The following is a 21385-nucleotide window of genomic DNA, read 5'->3' on the forward strand; positions in this document are numbered from 1 at the left end:
GTGGAAAATTACTTCTTTCTCGAAAACTATGGCAGTTCAGAGGGAGCCGTTTCTCACAATGTTTTATACTGTAGCGGAAAGTCAAGTGACGGACATGCGACTGTTTAGTGTAGTCCATGCGTTTGCATGTGTTTGCTGTGTGGCTGGGATCGATGCAAGTGGGCGGAGCCTAAGCGCTTTCAGTGACTCAGGCTGGCATGGTGCGCGTGCGCAGTGATTAGGTTAGCAGGGTGCGCGTGCGCAGTTAGCGATCTGGGACGGCATGCGCAGAGGCATGGCACCGGGGCTAGCGTGTAGAGGGCAGTAACGAGTCAGGTGTGTGTAGCGGAAGACCTCCAAACAGGAGGTGCTGTGTAAATAGGTCGTGGATGGAGCAGGAGAGATCGTAAGTTAAGTTTTCTGTACAAAGTGTACATGTATATAAGTTTGTTCATTCTTGCATATTGTGTTTATCATTGCATTTTATGTGATAGGTCAAGGGTCTTATACGAGTTTATCTTTGTATTCTTATATGATAGGCCAGGGGTCTACGGAATTGTTATTGCATAAGTTGTTGAGTATTTCTGTGTGTATTTTCATGTAATTGTGTTTATGCGACACGCTAGTTGGGTGTATAGTTTCCAGTCACACATGCTTTGGCTTGTGACAAGGTAAAGAACACCTTCCAGCTTTCGATTCCATTTCTCACGATTTTATTTTTAAAGTGCTCGATAAATTTAATTTCGGTCCCTCAGTTACAAAATGGATCCGGGTACTTTACAACCAAGCCTCGTCATCAGTTTTAGTTAATGGGTTCCTTTCAGAATCATTCCAGATCGGGAGAGGTTGAAGGCAAGGAGACGGATTAAGCCCTTACTTGTTCCTTTTGTGTGCAGAAGTTTTATCCATGTTGGTATGCAATGACAAAATTCTTGAAGGTATTAAGGTTGAGGGTACAGAATTTTGAATATCCCAGTATGCGGATGATACGGTATTGTTTTTGAATGGCACCGAGAAGTCTTTGCAAGCAGCGTTTAAAATTCTTGACCTATTTGCAAGTATGTCTGGATTGAAAGTTAACATTGAGAAAACGAACGCCATTTGGGTTGGTTCTAAGAAGGGTTGTGGTGAAAAGCTTTGTGAAGAGATTAAGGTGAACTGGGTTGAGGATGAGCACATTTTTCAAACTCTTGGTATTGAGTTTTCTACTGACCTAAATTCCATGGTTTTGTTAAATTACAATAGAGTTATTTGTTCCATTCGTGGACAAATCTTCAACTGGTCTAAGAGACACTTAACCGTTCTAGGGAGAATTGCCGTTGTCAAATCTTTACTTTTGTCTAAACTTACTTACCTTGTGTTAACCATCCCCGACCCACCCTGTAATATGATCAAAGAATAAAACACTATGTTCTTTAACTTCATTTGGAAAGGACACGACCGTGTTGCTAGAAACTAAATGCTCCAAGATTATGGTCTGGGTGGGTTGCGGATGGTTGATGTCCGTGCTTGTATACACGTAGACGCTTTAAAAATCAACTGGTTACGTAGACTTTACAAGGCTAACCAGTCGTCAGACTGGTCCACTTTATGTAATCATATTTTTGGCATTACTCGTTTGTTATTATTGGAAGGTGGCTCAGCAAAATGTGTGGGTACGCAAAGAATTTATAATAATTTTTGGCTCGATGTGTTCAAATCGTGGTCTAATTTTACTCGGGTCCACTTACCCACAACTACAGTGGAGGTACTAAAGAGCACGCTTTGGTTTAATGATAAAATTAAAGTTGGTGGGAAGTGTATTTATTATAAACATTGGGAAAGCAAAGGAGTTAAGTTTGTTTGTGATCTTATTGACGAGAATGGGGATTTTCTCCCTCTTGAAGATTTCAAGAACACATTTAGTGTCCACACTAACTTCCTGGAGTATAGTGGGGTGTTAAGAGCTATTAAGTCGTCCTTTAAGGACATCTTGATAAAACACTCGCATCTTAATTTTCCTTTTTTACCTTTCAACCTTGAAGTCCTTTTAAAGGACAAAAAGGGGTCACAAAGAATCTATCATGTTTTAGTCCTATCTTAACAGGTCAAAAGGAAATTTATTGACAATTGGAACGTCAAACTTAATACCAACCTCGATTCTTCGAAGTGGTCTTTGATTTTTAACATTCCCAACTCATGTACTGTGGACACTAAACTAAGATGGTTTCAATTTAGATTAATCCATCGGATCCTGGGCACTAATTCATTTTTGTTTAAAATCAATAAGACCGACACTAATCTCTGTACATTCTGCAAAAAAGAAGAAGCGACCATTTTCCATTTTTTCTGTTCCTGCACCCATACTATTTCTTTTTGGTCATCAGTGTTTTCATGGATAAAAGAACAGACTAATTTCTCCCTTGCAATGGATAACGAAGTTTTTCTTTTTGGTAATACCAAAAATAGCAATGTGGTTAACTTGATCCTGTTGATATGTAGATTTTATGTGTATACAATGAAAATGATCGGGAAACGCCCATCACTTTTAGTTTTAAAACGAGAGGTGAAAAAGTACTATTCAATGGAAAAATTTATGTTTTTTTACTAATGGAGTAAACTTCAAGATTTATCAGAAATGGGACTCATTTTTGATCTTAGGCCAAGGTTAACTTGCTTTTATTGTTAATGTTATTGTATATTGTATTTGTCATGTAAGAACTGTTTGTACGAATATTGAGACAAGTGACAGTGGAAAATAAATGAGAATCCCTGGGATAAAAAAAAAAAAAAAAAAAAAAAAAAAAAAAAAAAAAAACACCTTCTAGTAGTGTAAGAATTAAGTTAGGCTGTGATTGTGTTTATGTGACACGCTAGTTGAGTGTATGGTCGCAAATGCTTTGGCTTGTGACAAGGTAAAGAACACCTTCTGGTAGTGTAAGAATTAAGTTGTGTTTTCGTGGTTATGGTATTGCACTAGGAACGTGTAGAGGCACACTGTCAAAGCTTTTGGCTTGCGGTAAGGGTGAACGCAGTTCGGGAAGCGTGATTTGGTGTGGTTATTTTCTGGTATTTGTTGCTTTCTTGTATTGGTTATTGTACCCTATATTTAGTGTTCCGTGGGCAGTGGAAACCTATCTGGAGGACCACACTGTGAGCAGTTGCACAAGTATAAGGGTTACAGATATATAAAGTTAAAGTAAAGAGAGGGTTACATGATTACAAAGTAAGTGTCATCCGGTTACAAAGTAAGCGTCATCGGGTTACACGGTTACACAAAAAGGGACGAGTACAGTTTTGCAAAGCAATGGGGTTACCTTGGATGTAGCAGCTGGTTACTTGGGTTTACTTTGGATGTAGCAAAGGGTTACTTGGGGTTACGTTAGAGCAAGGGTATGTGTAGTAATAGGGTATGTTGTAGTACTGATTTAATGGTATGTACAAATGTATATTCATTGACCCTGAGAGAAAGGTGCTTAATAAACGAATCCATGCCCAATTATGTATATGAGTTGATTGAATATTGATTGTGCAATAAAGGATCCAGTGATCACTTTTACCGACAGCCAATTATTTTGTCAAGGTTTCTCTGCTTACGTGTAACTTGAGTTTGTGTACCTAACAGAATTAGTCTGATCATTACGCAATCGGCGGTATATTTCCTCCAAAACGGACCCCGTCTCACAGCCTTTAGACCCCTCGATGGTCTTTTAAGCCTGGAGAAGAGTTAGGCCAAGGATCAAATTGTAATTTGCCTGTAATAATTTGCAATTGCATGCCACAATACCATCAACCTCTCCTCATTACTCGTCACCAAGACGGGTTTTATGCTAGTAATTATTTTGAGTAATTACCAATAGTGTCCACTGCTTTAACCAGTTATGATAACATACCAAAACCATAGCATAACTGGTTGATACGTTGTTACATGAGACAAAAGTTATTACGTTTACTCATTTCTCAAAAACTACAGCACCTCGGTAAGTAAAATTTCAAGGGAAGCTTTCAACTATCATAATCTTCAAACTGTGTAAGTTTAATGTAAATCTGTTGACATTGTGTTTTTTGTTAGGAAAAAGTACATATACCCTTTAAACAAAAAAATGAAATCATGAAAAGGGTCATATCATACAAACTAATATGGCTTAACAATGTTTTTTCCCCAATAAGTGGCATTCATAAGTTGAGATGCGTAAACAGCTGTATTTAACATGCTTTGCACAAAACAAATATTTCATTGCATTCTGTTGAGCAATTTTTATAAGGCGCCAGTGCAATTTAACTTGTTATAAATACAATCAAATACTGTAAACTACAATGGACCGTGCAAGTGTCGCGCGTGTTCGTACGTTTCAAACATTAAAATGCGTGTTGTTGAGTGCAGTTAATATTTAGTTTAATGTTTAAATTGAGCGAACCTAAACAGGAACATTTTACAGTTTGGAAGTGTTGAAATAAGCGCCTAAACTTGCACGGTCTTGTAACTATTTATTTACCGGAACATGTTGGAATGCGTATGATTGGAGACAATAAAACAAACCCATTGATAAAAAGTGAACAAATGTTTTTGATTGAATTGTGTTAAGTGTCTTGTCAGGGGCTTACCCGGATGAGCACCGCGGGGTCGACACGGGGAAGCTAATCAAACGCACCCAATTGGGAACTCAATGTTCATTTATGCCTCCAGTGTAACAAAATTGCAGCAGCAACCGCTAGTGTTTGTAAACCAGCCATTATAATGAATGCCACGGTGTAGTCTCCAGTTAAGTCGTAAATCAATCCTGGTGGAGAAAAAAATCAAGACAAAAATGTTTAAGTTGTATCCCTTCATTGTTTGTTTTCCTTTCTTTTCTTCAAACATTATTAACTTTATTATTTTGGTTTCCTTCCTTCATTATTGTCTTAAATAACATATCTTCTGTAAACGCACTGTAAACCAATGAAAAGACAGATTATTTTAGGGGTGATATAAAGGTAAACGATTCTACATTTTCGCTGGTTGAGAGCGCGTCACATGATGTCTTAGTTTTACTAAAAACCCGTCGGCCGGGTGATAGTCGTTTGCCATGGAATAGTATACACATTATTGACTTGCAACGAGGTAACTAGTATACGTCTATTCACACGAGGGACTTTGAGTGACCAGGAGAGCGACCCGTTTCCCGAGGCCGAAGTCACTCACAGTCCCGAGGGGAAATAGATGTACACTAGTTACCGAATTATGCCAGTCAATATGTGTTTTATAACACAGCTCGGTCTTAAATGTGAAATAAGAACATAAATCTGGAAAAGAAAGTAAGTTTTGTTGTTGCTGTTCACGATTCAAGTCAATATAGTGCGTTGTAACTGGACACTATTTCCCGAGACTAGTGCCCGCTCGGGAACTAGTTCCCGCAAATACGTGCGCGCGATAGACTATATTAGTTCATCTCACGTGACCGTGTTTTAGCCAACCAGAATACAAAACAAGCAAGAGGTGTGTTATAATTTTAGACTATTACCTGGTGCGCCCGGTAGCCTACCAATACGTATTGTTTACCTACCTCGAACCCAATCAGTTTTGCATTTGTATATCTGCAATGCGCGTACGAATGTTACGTGTACGAGGATGATAACTAGTTAGTTGGGGTGCTATTTTATTGACTGCTTTTACTAGTGCTATGTTTCAAGCCAGGACTTCCCGAGGTGATCCCCGGAGCATTCTGTTTTCTAGGGGAAATGGAACGGTCCGGGGATTACCGAGGGAGTCGGAGTTTTAACCATAGCACTCGAAGCAGTCAATATTTGTATAATATTACTCTGCTCATATCACAACCTATGTATTAAGTGTCCAATGTCACGCCCCAAGTTTGATTGAAGATAAATACGACCTCATTGGATATGAGACGCTGCCGTCGATTTCACAAATAGTTAGTACTCGTCCTATCTCGAGTTAGGACGAGTAATAGTATTAATCTTAAGGTCTGCATGCTACAGTGCATGGTTGGGACTCATCCTAAGTCCTAAGATTAGTCTTAAGTTAGGAAGAGTTTTGTGAAATCAAAGGCTGAAGTACTAATTTTCCGTATTCCACTCGCGCTGGTGTGTTAAATTTTAATGTCATTGTCAAATAACTGGAGCACAAAAGGTACGAAAATATTTTAATTGTAACTTGGTTCTAACATAGACACTTACCTGGGAAATATAGAAGAAGGACTAAGGACAAACCAGCCAGGAATCCCGTCCATCCCAATGCATTGCCCAGCTGTTTTTTGCCAAATATCTTCGCAGTGACAACATCTAGGAGTATGGAAGTCAATGCGAACGCAATTCCAAACAGGAAAGCATTCCCAGTAATCGGCCAGTCAGACGTCAACCAAGGATCGATAGCATAATAAGTGGTTTCTAGAAGTAGACTTATAACAAGCCAGAGGTAATTGCTGACAACTTGCACTTGCTGAACTGTCGGAGCGATCACGATGCAAGCAAATGCTCTTCCGACCCCAAAAGCAATGATGAAATGAGACGCATCTTCCAGTGTGAAACCCTTAAACACAGTAGTATACTGAACATAGTAGACTAACCAAGCACAGTATGTTATTCTCCGAACGGTGGATACGATTACAATACACCAGAATGATATGGATGAGAATAAACCAAGCTGGAATGTTTCTCTAGCACATGAGTAGGGTGAGGTCAAACAAGAACAGCCAAAACGGTTGCCTGGTGCCATTTTGTCCTCCCCGGTCTCTTGCTCCTCGTCTGTGAGAGCTGCCTCATAGCCATCTTGACTCCTACTAGCTGCAGGTGGTTTCATCAGAGCTCCACATACAGCGAGATGTAATAATAATGCTCCAAGAAGTAGCATTGTTCCCCTCCAGCCGTAGACATCTAGGAAGAGTTGTATCAATGGCACAAGACCCACGAAGAACAATGATGTACCCATTGACCCCAAGCCATAGGCTGTTGCGAGTGATTTGGTGAAGTGACTTCCAACCAGATGTTTTGTTATGATGTAACTGATGCCAATAGCTGACCCTGTATAGTAAAACAACAAACATATTTTACAACTTTAAAGACACTGGGCACAACTGCTGCTCGCCTCGTTTCTTGTCTGCCTCGTTCTCACCATATTACACATGTACTAATGCAATTGCATTGGCTCCCAGTTAAGTTTCGAACAGTTTACACAATTATTCTGTTAACTTTCAAGGCTCAAACATGTCAATCTCCTGCTTACTTATCTGAACTTGTTCATCATTATTCCCCTACTCGGACTTTACGATCATCTCAACAGTCATTGCTTTCTGCTACTAGAGCTTCTTCCATTTGTTATGGCCACAGATCTTTTTCTTACGCCGCACCGTTTCTTTGGAATAGTCTTCCTGTGCATATTCGCCAAGCTAATACTTTACAATGTTTTACGTCCTTGTTGAAAACTCATTTGTTAAAAGCTTCTTTTTTGTAATTTGCCTATTTGTATCTTGTATCTTTCTATAATTGTTTGTTTTATTGTTTCTTTAATGCGCTTAGAGGCTTTTGCATTATGCGCTTTACAAATGTCTTATTAATAATTGGTAATTGCTAAAGACCAGCCGTCGATTTCACAAAGAGTTAGGACTCGTCTTATCTCGAGTTAGGACGAGTAACTCGTCCTAACTTAGGATTAATTAATATATTATTCTTACTTGGCGTATCTCAACTTATGCATTATATAACAAACCCGTTAAATTTGAGCTTATTTGGTCGTCGAGGTTGCGTGATATGAATGAAATAAAAAACACCCTTGTCAAACGAAGTTGTATGTTTTGAGAACCATAAAATCTTATTTTGAGGTCTCGAAATCGAATTCGTTGAAAATTACTTCTTTTTCCAAAACGATGTTACCAGCCTCAGAGGGGGCTGTTTCTTCGTATAACTATATCAACAAGTCTGAATTGCTTGTTGAACCAATTAAGTTTGTATGGTTACACTAATAATTGAATTAGTTACTAATTAAGTTCAATGCCTTTAAAATGCATGATTATTAGACAGTAATGTTTTACCTGTAACAGTCAAGATGAGTGTAATGGCGAATAAACTGGATAGGAATGACGCAGTTATCACGGAGATACCAGCAAGTAATCCACTCACTGTCACCACAGTCTTGGCGCCAAATCTCTCCTTAAGTGCCGTTGCTAGGATACCTGTTCGGAAAGAGCAAATGTTAAAGAAAACAGGGTAAGGGTGAAGGTGATTGCAAATAAACTGGATAGGGATGAGGCAGTTATCATGGAGATACCAGCAAGTAATCCACTCACTGTCACCACAGTCTTGGCTCCAAATCTCTCCTTTAGTGGCGTAGACACCTGTTCGGAAAGAGCAAATGTTAAAGAAAACAGGGTAAGGGTGAAGGTGATTGCAAATAAACTGGATAGGGATGACGCAGTTATCATGGAGATACCAGCAACTAATCCACTCACTGTCACCACAGTCTTGGCGCCAAATCTCTCCTTAAGTGCCGTTGCTAGGATACCTGTTCGGAAAGAGCAAATGTTAAAGAAAACAGGGTAAGGGTGAAGGTGATTGCAAATAAACTGGATAGGGATGAGGCAGTTATCATGGAGATACCAGCAAGTAATCCACTCACTGTCACCACAGTCTTGGCGCCAAATCTCTCCTTAAGTGCCGTTGCTAGGATACCTGTTCGGAAAGAGCAAATGTTAAAGAAAACAGGGTAAGGGTGAAGGTGATTGCAAATAAACTGGATAGGGATGAGGCAGTTATCATGGAGATACCAGCAAGTAATCCACTCACTGTCACCACAGTCTTGGCGCCAAATCTCTCCTTTAGTGCCGTAGCTAGGGTGCCTTTCAGAAAACGAACAGAAACAAGATGATCCATGATTAGATCTGTGTGACAAAAACATTATTTTTTTCTAGTTTCAAACGGATTCAATCCAATTTTGTTTTTAAAACCACTGATGTTTATTTAAACCAAAGGTAAAATATAAACTTTACGATGGCAACATTTATAAAACCAACAAAAATAAGTACTTGTTAAAAACGAACATCAATAAACGATTTAGGTAGAAAAAAAAAAACTATGTTGATTTAATAACCTAATATTGTAACAGAACTGCCGTCGATTTCACAAAGAGTTACATGTAGGACTCGTCTTATCTCGAGTTAAGACGAGTAACTCGTCCTAACTTAGGATTAATCTTAAGGTCTGCATGCTACAGTGCAGGGTTGGGACTCGTCCCAAGTCCCAAAGATAAGTCTTAAGTTATGAAGGATTTTGTGAAATCGACGGCTGCTCCATAACTACCAGCGCAAACACGGTAATTTCCGTGCTGCACGAGAAAAAAAAACACAAAACAATATTATGTTAAAGACACTATACACCAGTGTTAATTGTCAAAGACAAGTCTTTTTACTTGGTGTATCTCAACATTTGCGTAGAATAACAACCCTCTGTTAATTTGAGTTCGATAGGGCGTTGGAGTTGCGAGATAATGAAAGAAAACAAAAAACACCTTTGTTATGATGCTTGACTTCGAGACCCTAACATGTTTCGAAATCAAGTACTACGTTACTTCAGAGCGAGCCGTTTCTCACTATGTCCTATACTATATAATAGAATAGAAGAAAATAGAATAGAATAATTGTATTGTCCACGTTAAAAACATAGAAACTTGACATCCACTGCCCAAATTACAAGTATATACAATCAATATAAAAACTATATATAAAGCAACAAAATACAAAAGACCCGCACACTAAAAAAATGCACCAGCCAAAACAACGCCAACCTGTCACAATAGGACATCAAGACCACAGGCTGAGGAAAAAACCCACTCCTACCCCCTTGTAGCCAGCCATGACCACCTAACGCTGCCCCGACCAATCAATCAACAGAGCGAACTATATACATTAATAACAAAACCATGGTAACAAGTACCAACGACCCTTAGAAACCCTGCTAGCATTGTTGTTGAACATGTGAATAGCATTATGAACAAAATGATCGTCTGGTGCGGCATAGTGAAGTCCTAGAAACAGAAAGACGAATACCTGACCTATAAAATTTAAAACAATTGTTAAGTGGGTGAGAGACGTCTTGCATTATTTATCAACCTCAGCTTCCCATTACTCGTTACCAAGAAATTGTTGTCACGGAGTTAGAAACATTTCTACCTCCGTGGTTTTATGCTAATAATTTTTGTTTGAGTAATTACCAATATTATATATAGTGTCCACTGCCTTTAAAAGAAATGTTTCTGACACAGTGTACCACATTTTAAGCAGCAACATCTAATAATATGTTCGTACAGTTCGTTCAAAATATTTTATAGAGGTCATCATTATTATTATTATTATCCTTAGAATTCATCGACATATTTTTGAACTTACCCGAGATTGCTGCACCTGCCTCTACAAAAGCAACCATCCAGCCAATTAACCAAGTTGAAGTGACGAACTGTTCTTGTAGTGTAGGTAACATCATACCTAGGCCTTTGAGCATACCAATCCATGCTACACAACACGTAAATAAACCCAATACAGCAATCCAACCATGGTGACCGCCATCTTGGTAAGTTTCCTTTGAATATTTCAAAACGCGCTCCAAGCACCCGGATGCCATTTTAAAGTTCTACCAAGAAAGTATTAGACAAACTTAGTCAGGCATATTAAAGGCACCGGACACTATTTGAGACCAGTGCATCTCACCATAATATGCAGAAAATAGCAAACCTTGAAGTTGTGAGAGAATAATGGTAGAAAAAAAAACCTTGTTCAAAGGTAATTGTGTGCTTTCAGATTTCAGACCTCGGCTGATGAGGTTTCGAAGTCAACTAAAATATTTCAGCGTGAAATTAGACTATAATTCTTTCTAAAACAAGTGCATTAAAGTACTACCAAGTACCCATTCGCCAAAAGAACAATTATTGACTGGAACCACCTGGAAGAAAACGTCGACAGCGGAGTAAGTCGACTCCTTCAATTCACTCCTTAATCGCAGTCCTCTCTCCTCCAAATAAATCTACAAGTACACACATGTACACACTTTTTGTCACCAGTTGCTTTTGCGCCAGTTTTCGTCTCTGCGACATACACATAATATACAGATACAGGCAGATGGGAGTGGTTTTTGTACACTACAATGTACGTTACGTGATATGCGTTTGATATGTAGTTTACGGTCCAATACAAGTACAACCATTCGTCTTGTGCATGGCGAGTCCATTTAGGCCGGTTATGACAAAATAAAGATATAATATATTCTAGTTGGACAACGGACTGCAGCATGGCCTAGCCGCAGGGTGCTGCCCAGCCACGGGTCACGCATTACTGATTTCTTGCTTTTATTCAACGAAATAGTCAATACAACGGTCATTTCTCTATAGGTTCAAAGCACGTTAGTTACTCATAGCTTAGAAATAAGTTTTGGGTACGCTATAAAAGGGGTCGTATAAATAAAAACTAGCAATATTGCTTATCAAGTAAAAGGTCCAGCATGAGCAAAATGTCGATAAGTAAATTAATTTAGATCAGGCTCGGGCAACTGTTTAAATTTCTAAAAATAACCCTTTACTAGACTAAGGTGTGAAAGGGCCACAGCTTGTTGAACTAACCTGAGAATTCTATACCTGCATTGTGCAAAACAGCCTACTCTAATTTGGGATTTAAATAATCCCAACATAGCAATTCAAACCATGATTTATATCTCCGTCTTGCAAAGTATTCATTATGGAGGGTACACAATTAAAGGCAGTGGACACTATTGGTAATTGTCAAAAGCTAGCCTTCACAGTTGGTGTATCTCAACATATGCATAAAATAACAAACCTGTGAACATTTGAGCTCTATCGGTCATCGAACTTGCGAGAGAATAATGAAAGAAAAAAACACCCTTGTCACACGAACTTGTGTGCGTTTAGATGGTTGATTTCGAGACCTCGGGCTCTAAATCTGAGGTCTCGAAATCAAATTCGTGGAAAATTACTTCTTTCTCGAAAACTATGGCACTTCAGAGGGAGCCGTTTCTCACAATGTTTCATACCACCAACCTCTCCCCATTACTCGTCATCAAGAAAGGTTTTTTGCTCATAATTATTGTGAGTAACTACCAATAGTGTCCACTGCCTTTAACCCGTAAAGAAGAAAAAGGGGTCCATAACGACATCGTGTTCCACTGTTTGGTCTCAGCGACGTACACATACATATACATGTACAGAGACACTGTCCAGTCTGCATTGTGCGCAATGAACCATGGTATGCTGACACGATTAGTATACAAATCCGTGTAAGCCCTTTTCACACGACAAAAACAAACCATGGTCAAACTAGGGTCCTTGGTCTCGTAGCCTTTTGTCAAGGCCTTCGTGGCTTGGACAGCTTCGTAGATACGCAGTCCCAAGCGAAAATGTAGCGGCCAATCAGTTCAAATTCACAAGAAGATCGAACACACACAAAACAGGTAAGCGTAAAATAAATGCTAAACAATAAAATTGAAATGTGAATATAAACAGATAAACTAAATACCTAATATTAACAATATGACATAAAAGAGAACATTACATTATAGTCCTGAGCAGGCAACATCGGATACAGTTTATTTGGTGTGTGATTATTTTATTAGGTGTCCGTGCTGATGCACGAACACCTATTGTTATTGCTTTGTTTTTTTTTCTTCTCCATCTTCCTTCTTCTTCACCGTCAACTCTTATCTACAGCATAACTCAAGATTCAAGCCAAACTGAACATTGAAACTCACCAGACAATTGAACCTCAATACGAAGACGGCACAGTTTTCATTACGTCATGATGACGTCATTAGGTGTCAAATTACAGGGTTTTTAAAGTTGAAAAGGGACCATTTTCGTTTTGCTGTATTTCAACGAATATGAAAGCTATGATGTTCAAAGTTTTCGCATCTGATAGACCAAGACTGGGGCAACATTTGAAAAGTTAACGCCAAAATCGTACGACCTTAGCATCCGGGTCGTTACCCTGGGTCGAAGTTCACCTTCGGGTTTTTTTCTTCAAAAAACAACTTTCGAGCTTTTCTACGGAATAACTCAAGATTGAGATTGAATGGCATGTTGAAACTCAACAGTTAGTTGAACCTCAGTATCAAGACAACACATACTTAATTACGTCATTATGACGTAATCGGAAATTGAATTACGTTAGATCAAAGTTTAATATTTGTAAAAATCATAACTCAAAAACTATGATTCGGATTTTGACAATCTACACATCATCGGATAGATCATTAAAAGTTGGACAAATGCTTCACAGAACACGTAAAATATTTTAATACTTCTAGTGCAAAACAAAATTTGAAAATTTCATGAAATCTTATCGTATTCATGTTTTTAAAACTACTGATCATTTCAACGTAATTTTTGTTTCAGATTGTAAAACAGCAATCCCGCTCAATCTTTTGCACAGAAATAACAAAATTTGGACCTTAACATCAGTCGAAAAGGGACGTCAAAGCACCTGTTGACCCACGCGTTTACCCCATTTTGATCAACAACCCACGCTATGTACGCTATGCAGTGCAAGCGCGGGAATTCCCAAAAGTGCTCTCTTTAGTCCAGCGAAAGAGGGCGCTGTAACGTTTTTAGTAACATCGAGCGCTGAGTGAATCGCGGTGAATCGCAATAGTTGAGTAATAATGAACAACGTCTCGCACCAAAACTACAAGTAGGAATACATATGCATTGATGTTATAAGATACATTATACACCTTCAGATAGTCCATCACATAATTATAAAATGTTTACAAGTCATACATCAGCTGAAAGGTTTTAATGAACTAGTCAGGATCTACACAAATGAAATCAGTTTAAACTTGGCTTCTTGTTCAAACCAGAGGTTGAAAATAATTGGTCGAAGAAAAATAATTTCACAACCACACATTTGATTTTTTATATATTTATACGTCATTGGGTAGGTATGTAACAACTTAAGAAACGATACACAACATTGACTATTAAACCTTGACCTCCAGTTAAACAGGAAGATGCAGTTAATTATTTGAAAAAATATTACCCCAGAACCAGAAATTAGTTGTTTATTATCTGAACGTCGTCAGATAAGGCTTTGAAAAACATTACTAACGCTATAATTTGTGACCTGACAAAATTGTCTTCCGGTTCAAACCGGATGTTTAATATTTGAAAAAAATCATAACATCTGAACCATACATTGGATTTTGTCAATCTATGCATCATCTGAAAGGTCTTAATAGACTTATCACGTGCTATACAATATGCGACCCTGTTTGACCTTGACTTCCAGTTAAAGTTGGAAACTGATATATAATGTTTAAAAAATTAAAAAATCCTAAACCACATGATTTGATTTGTATCATCTATACGTCAAAAGAAAGAACTCAAAAGACATCACCAACGCTACCAAGTGTGACCTCATTTGACAGTACCTTCCGGTTCAAAACGGAAGTTGAAACTTTATATTTGAAAAAATCATAACTTCTAAACCAAATATTGGATTTTTACAACCCATCCATCATTTAAAAGGTCTTAATAAACTTATCACGCGCTACATAAAAAGTAACCCCCATTTGACCTTTTATCCGATGCAAACCGGAAGTTGGTGTTTAATTTGTAAAAAAATCATAACTCCCTAACCAGTCATTGGATTGATGAGGTAAATGTTGTCACCAATTCATTCACTCACTCACCACGAACACCTTGTTTTTGTAGTAAACAAAAACTGTACATGTACCTCTAGTTTTATTTCCTTTTTTATTTTATTTTTTGCCATTTCCTGTGCAATTTGGCCTCTTTTTGTTTGGGAGAGGGGTCCACTACTCTTTTGTTATGAATGTTTTTTTTATATAAATGTTAATGAGTTTTTTTTATTCTAATGTTATTGTTTTCTGTGGTATTGTGGTATATCTTGTGGAATTTTGAATTATAATATTTGTTATGTTGCTGTACAATTGGATTTTCAAATTTCATGTATTTTGTATACTCGACGAATAAATAATTCAATTCAATTCAATTCAGTTCAACTCAGATAGTGTAAGTGATGAGCTTACTTGACAGATTGACTCATGTGCTTTCTGTATCGTGTTGGCTGATGCGGGTCATGGCACTTTTATCGCTTTGTGCATCACCATGTCAAATGATTACTTGTTCTTCAATTGTTCTCAATGACGTACATGTTTTACGTTGACTTAAAGACACTGGACACCTTTGTTAACTTTCAAAGACCAGTATCCTCACTTGGTGTATCCCAACATATACATACATTAATGATTCGGTGGACATTTAGACTTAATTGGTCATTGATGTTACAAGGGAATAATCAAAGGAAACACACCCACATGTTGCACACACTTTGTGTGCTTCAATGTGCCTATAACGAAAATCAGGTCTGAAATCTTTTAACATTTTAGTGATAAAATACCTCTTTCTGAAAAACTTCAGAGATGACTTGTTCTCACAATTCTGTCAACTTCTATCAAAACAATTAAAGCAATTATCAATTATGAATAGTGCCTTTAAGTAAATTTCACCACGACTAATAAAACAGTGATACTGTCTGGCAAGTATCGTGATTGCTGTCACTTGTTGCTGGAACGTCATTCGAAATGGACGTCTCGTTTGGAATCCTCACCTTCTTATTTTGTGCTTCTACAGCTGCTGCAAAACGCCAAAGGTAGAGTAAATGACTTGTTTGTTTTCTTTTTTCTTTGTTAAATAGATTTGTACGTTAAAGCAATCGCACAACATCGGTAAACATTGTCCAAAGGATCACACTTCGTTTACCACAATTTATATATAAAATAACAAACCTGTGAAAATTTAGGCTACATCGGTCATCGGAGTCAGGAGAAAATAACGGGAAAACCCACCCTTGTTTCTGCACGTTTCGCCGTGTCGTGACATGTGTTTAAAATAAATCCGTTATTCTCGAAATCGAGAATTGATAATTGTTTTAATGTTTTCTCTAAAAGTAAAGCATTTCATTGAATAATATTTCAAGGGAAGTCTTTCACCATTACCTTCTGTAAACCCTGTAAGTTATTTGTAAATATTTGTGTTAGGCGATATTCCTAACGGGAAATTTGCCGTGTTTTTTGTGACTTGTTTTCTTTCTTTTTGAAGCCATTTTTTGCGTACCAATTTCTCTTTTAAAAATTTGAGTTGCACCGATTATTTTTTTCATACAAAACGACAGATGTGCTCTTCATTTTAATGTACTGCTACATTATTTATGTCAATACTTTTCAGATAAGGCCGAAAAAGACTGAATTTCAGAAGCCCTTTGGACTAATTATATATTCAAACCGAGGTCACACATGAAAAACCACTCGAACTCCTGCAGATAAAACCCGGCAAATGCTTATTATAACGCATGGTTTGCGGGTAGACTGTACTGCGGTTATGGAGTCAAGTATCTCCCAGAATATAGCATAGTTCGCACGTCTTTTGTTTTCTTAATTTATATCGTTCCTTTAATGTGCTTTCTTTTGCCTGCATTATCACCGTTGCCTTGGAATGTAGTGTAGTTATAGATTTAAAAAATAGAGGTAATTTCTCACTTAAATAATTAAAGACTTCTAATTAGAAGTCTTGTATTCCCATCTGAAAGCACACAAACTCGTCCAACAAGGGTGTTTTTTCTTTCATAATTTTCCCCCAACTCCGATGACCAATTGAGCTCATATTTTCACAGGTTTATTATTTAATGCATATGTTGAGATACACTAAGTGATAACGCTGATCTTTGACAATTACCAATAGTGTACCTTCCCTTTAATGCATTACTAATAGCTACGAATTGCGTTCCGCGTGATAATCTTGCGCGCCTGACATGCGGAAGCCAGCAGGTTATAAACACTGGTCATTATCAACCGTTTAAACACCCCCACGTGACGCACTCTCCACCAATAGGAGTACATAAACTGCATGGGATATTTATGAATGGATGTTTTTAGTAAAATTCGGTATCTTTACAAAATCTCTTAAATACTGTTTATGCATTATACGAGCAGCAAAGTCAATAAACGAAGCGAAGTTTATGTTCTTTGTTCTCTTTATCGTTTGTAGTTCCAACGAATTAATATGCGTTTACAGTTGTGGCTCGTGGGGGCCAGCGGCGCTCCGTCCCCCACGAGCGTTAGCGTGAAGACCCGGTCCGTTATTAAAGTGGGGCCGAGGGGGGCTGCGGGGCTCTCGCCCGGCTGCAGTGGGGGCCCGGCACGGGGCCACGACTTGGTGGAAAGACGGTGTTCTGGGTGCACGGCAAAGTGCAGAGCAGGAGGCAACCGTCGGCAGAGGTGGCTCGTGGGGGCCAGCGGCGCTCCGTCCCCCACGAGCGTTAGCGTGAAGACCCGGTCCGTTATTAAAGTGGGGCCGAGGGGGGCTGCGGGGCTCTCGCCCGGCTGCAGTGGGGGCCCGGCACGGGGCCACGACTTGGTGGAAAGACGGTGTTCTGGGTGCACGGCAAAGTGCAGAGCAGGAGGCAACCGTGGCAGAGGTGGCTCATGCGTTTACAGTTATATATTTAAAGTCACTTTATACGTATATTATATTGATGATTGTATATCTTATGCTTATTAAGAATGGCATAATGGCTCAGTAAGTAAAACAAGAATATAATTAAAAGAAATTACATTTTGATTCAGAATTTCAACTATTTAAGTGCAGTTTTGAAGAAAAAAAATCGGATTAGCGGTCGTTGGTCGTAGCGGTCATTTTTATGCAAGATAAATGCTTTATAGTAAGCTTTGCAAAAGAATAATTTTCAATAACATATTGTTTAAATGTCTCACCTCAAAAAGGTAGGTCGTTTAACCCTGCATTTCGGTAACGCAGAGCAAAACACGCTGCAATACGCGGGCCATGAAAATCATGACTAATGGGAGACTTTTTGAGAGCTCTGGCACTAGAGGGCAGCAGACCTACCATGTAAGGGTGCTCAACTCCTTTAGCAAACAATGGTAAATGCTAAAAATTCAAAATAATTTAGAAGTCTCTCAGCCTCTTGAAAATAAAATCAGATACATTGTCATACAAATAAAGAATATTGGTATATACTCAAAATAATAGTTAGCATAAAGAACTTACTTGGTAACAATCAATATTGAGGGCTGCTGGTGTGAATATTTCGCAGGTTTGTTATTATGTCCAGATGTTGAGATATGTCTTTGACAATTAACAAATGTGTCCATTGTCTCTATTGAAGGTTCGAAATGTTTGTCGTATTTTATCTTTTGCTCATTAACATTTCTTAATTTGAAGTTTGCAAAGTATAATAATTATATCAAAGTATGTTTACTTTTAATGTATAAGGTAGTTATAAATAACACTTATAATTGAAATTGTACACGTTGCACCATCTTATCTCGTGAAAATGAATCAACCACACTCTAAACAAATTGCCTTAAACCGTTTGCTTGTTGTTATACTGTAAACATGTCGGCCGTTCTTGGTTTATTTCTTGATCATGGGGTGGTTGCAAAGACTGAAAATAAGTGTACAAATGTAACCCCCATCAGCTTTGTCATTTACAAACTCCTGGACCAGAACACATCGTAATGCGAGTCCAATGGTACTTAACCTTTTTCTTGGTTAGGTAAACCCGGAATCACAAATGGCACTTTATGGTAAAATTGAATCTTAATCAAACTGTTACCCACCCAAGCTGACCCGGAAATGGGTAATACCCCTAGAGTTATAGACCGATCCAGGCGCACATGGGCTGGGAGCTGCGCGCCACTGCTATGGTGTCGTTGTGCCTAATGAGGTGAACAAAGACATGGGGAAATCGTTTTCCTTGCACTTCTTATGGGAGTTGAATGTCTTTCTCGAAAATTTTTGAAATGTCCGATGATGTGGCTGCCTGATATAACAACGTACTACATTCTTGATACATTTTTAAAATTAAACAGAAAGTGAAATACTAACATTCTGACAAAATACCTTGCCGATGTTATCCTTTTAGAGATGCAGTTTATGCGTCTGTGACCCCTAACTCGCCTAAGACAAGCACCTTTTTTCAAGCTGATCTGGCTTCTACTTTGTTGCAAATACTTGTGGTCAGTGATCTACAATGGTCATGATGTCCTGTTAAGGAAATTGTGATAGTCGTTGAGGAAAACAACTACGTTCCACAAAGAGTGAACACAAACATGATTTCCTCATGTCTTTGTTCACAAAACTAGGTACATGTACACCTCAGCAATGGCGCGCGGTGCTCAACACGTGTGCGCCTAGTGCGCGTCATATGGGTCTTATGTACGCATACAAATGAGCGTGTGGGAAGTCTACGTAATTGTCGCGTTCGTTCGTTTAATTAAATAATTGAATTTAATAAAATCACTGGAGATGTTAAAACCAATGTATTTCCTTATCTGGCGAACAAAGACAGGGAAACTGCTCATGCACTATTTTTCTCATACAAACAATGATAACACTGTTCACCGGAAAAGGTGAATTAATTTTGTTTATTTATGCTCAAAGTGAAACTGCAAGCTTTTGCTTACCAACGATTTCGGCACCCACGATCATCTCTCTCCTCGATCACTCTCTGTGCAAGCGCTAAATTTGTGACATATTTATTAAATGTGTGTGCTTAGGATGCCTTGAAAATTTGATTACGCACGTAAACAAGCGACCAATTCCCTGCTTACCCGTTAAATATGCTTACCGTAAGCGCGGATCTCGCTGCTCACGTAGGGTCTGATTGGTTGCTGACGGTAGGCAAATTGGTAAAACACTAATAAACGAAAGATAACTATTACTTGAAAATACAAGCTAACAAAGTATTTCGCAAAATTCTATATATTATTTGTTTGAATATATTGTCTATTTATTTCTTGCCCTCCCCCTGTTTTGTAACACTATATCGCATCATTGTCCTGTTTTATCCGCACAACGAAGGCATCAATATACAACAAAAGTGTCACTCAAGCTTACGATGATAAGTCCAAGCGTGTATTAAATAAGGGTTTCATAAGAAATGGGTTAGGTTCATATCTTAAAAGCAGTGGAAACTATTGGTAATTACTCAACATAGTTATTAGCATAAAACCTTACTTGGTGACGAGTAATGGGGAGAGGTTGATGGTATAAAACATTGTGAGAAACAGCTCCCTCTTATTAAGTGACATATTATTTTTCGGGAAAGAACTTACATTCAACGAATTTGATTTCGAAACCTCAGTTTTAGAATTTGAGGTCTCGAAATCAACCGTCTGAAAGCACACAACTTCTTGTGACAGTTTCTTTTTGTTTATGTTGCTTGATAATAGCTCTGTTTCAGAGTGGTTTAAATTGATTGTTCAGACAGTGTGCGTATAGATGGTTGATTTCGAGACCTCAAATTCGAAATCCGAGTTCTCGAAATCAAGTTCATGGAAACCTACTTCTTTCTCGAAAACTGTGGCACTTCAGAGGAAGCCAGTTCTCACAATGTTATATACCATCAACCTCTCCCCATTACTCATCACCAAGAAAGGTTTTACGCTAATAAATATTTTGAGTAATAAGCAATAATTGTGTCCACTGCCTTTAACGCTCATATTATAATTATCACGTCAACTTTCCACTCGGGTGACAGTTATGAAAGGCATGGAATGAAGAGTTAAATCACGACGCCCTTGGCGGAAAATCCGGTCATTGGTAAACAACCATGCAACCAAGAGTGAAGGGCATCAGTCAAAGTGACAGGATAGTTACAATGGCTTATTTAAAGCGATTATACACTTTCAGTGAACAGTATTGTCCAAGTCCCACACTTCTTGTGTCACAACTTATATATAAAATAACAAACCTGTGTAAATTTAGGTTCAATCGGTCATCCAAGTCGGGAGAAAATAACGGGAAAACCCATTCTTGTTTCATGAAATGTGTTCAAAATAAATCCGTAGTTCTCGCTAACGATAATTGATATTGTTTTAATGTTTTCTCAAAAAGTAAAGCACTTCATGGAATAATATTTCAAGAGAAGTCTTTCACCATGACGTTCTGTAAACCCTGTAAATTATTTGTAAATCTGTGAACTGTTGTTTTTTTTGTTTTTTTTCTTTCCGTACCGAAAGTGTATAATGGCTTTAAAGGCAGTGGACACTATTGGTAATTACTCAAAATAATCGTTAGCATAAAACCTTACTTGGTAACGAGTAATAGGGAGAGGTTAATAAGTATACAGCAATGCGAGAAGCGGCTTTCTCTGAAGTGACGTAGTTTTCGAGACATAAGTAATTTTCGGTGAATTTGATTTCGAGACCTCAGATTCAGAATTTGAGGTCTCGAAATCAAGCATCTGAAAGCACACAACTTCAAGACAAGGGTGTTTTTTTTTCTTTCATTGTTATCTTGCAACTTCGACGACCGATTAAGGTCAATTTTTGTTCACAGGTGTGTTATTTTATGCATAGGTTAAGATACACTACGTGAGAAGGCTGGTATTTGACAATT

The 21385-nt window shown here is 38.2% G+C and overlaps 1 protein-coding gene across 1 annotated transcript; it reads right to left on the reverse strand.

The window, feature by feature from the left end:
• Positions 1–4629: 4629 nt before the first annotated feature.
• LOC117299636 (monocarboxylate transporter 12-like) lies at positions 4630–10563 on the reverse strand. Its single transcript, XM_033783185.1, has 6 exons — positions 10332–10563; positions 8548–8619; positions 8219–8452; positions 7983–8123; positions 6133–6975; positions 4630–4739 (listed from the first exon to the last, which is right to left on the reverse strand). The coding sequence occupies exons 1-6, from the start codon at positions 10561–10563 to the stop codon at positions 4630–4632; spliced, it is 1632 nt and encodes a 543-aa protein (XP_033639076.1).
• Between the last annotated feature and the right edge of the window lie 10822 nt (positions 10564–21385).

This window comes from Asterias rubens, chromosome 14 (genome assembly GCF_902459465.1).
Source record: "Asterias rubens chromosome 14, eAstRub1.3, whole genome shotgun sequence".
In the NCBI taxonomy this organism is placed as follows: domain Eukaryota; kingdom Metazoa; phylum Echinodermata; class Asteroidea; order Forcipulatida; family Asteriidae; genus Asterias; species Asterias rubens.

Coding starts and splice junctions, on each gene's coding strand:
- LOC117299636 (XM_033783185.1), bottom strand. CDS start 10,563: ATGGCATCCGGGTGCTTGGAGCGCGTTTTGAAATATTCAAAGGAAACT. Junction 6,976..7,982: donor ACTCATCTTGACTGTTACAG/GTAAAACATTAC, acceptor TTTACTATACAG/GGTCAGCTATTGGCATCAGT. Junction 4,740..6,132: donor CCTTCTTCTATATTTCCCAG/GTAAGTGTCTAT, acceptor TTTCTCCACCAG/GATTGATTTACGACTTAACT.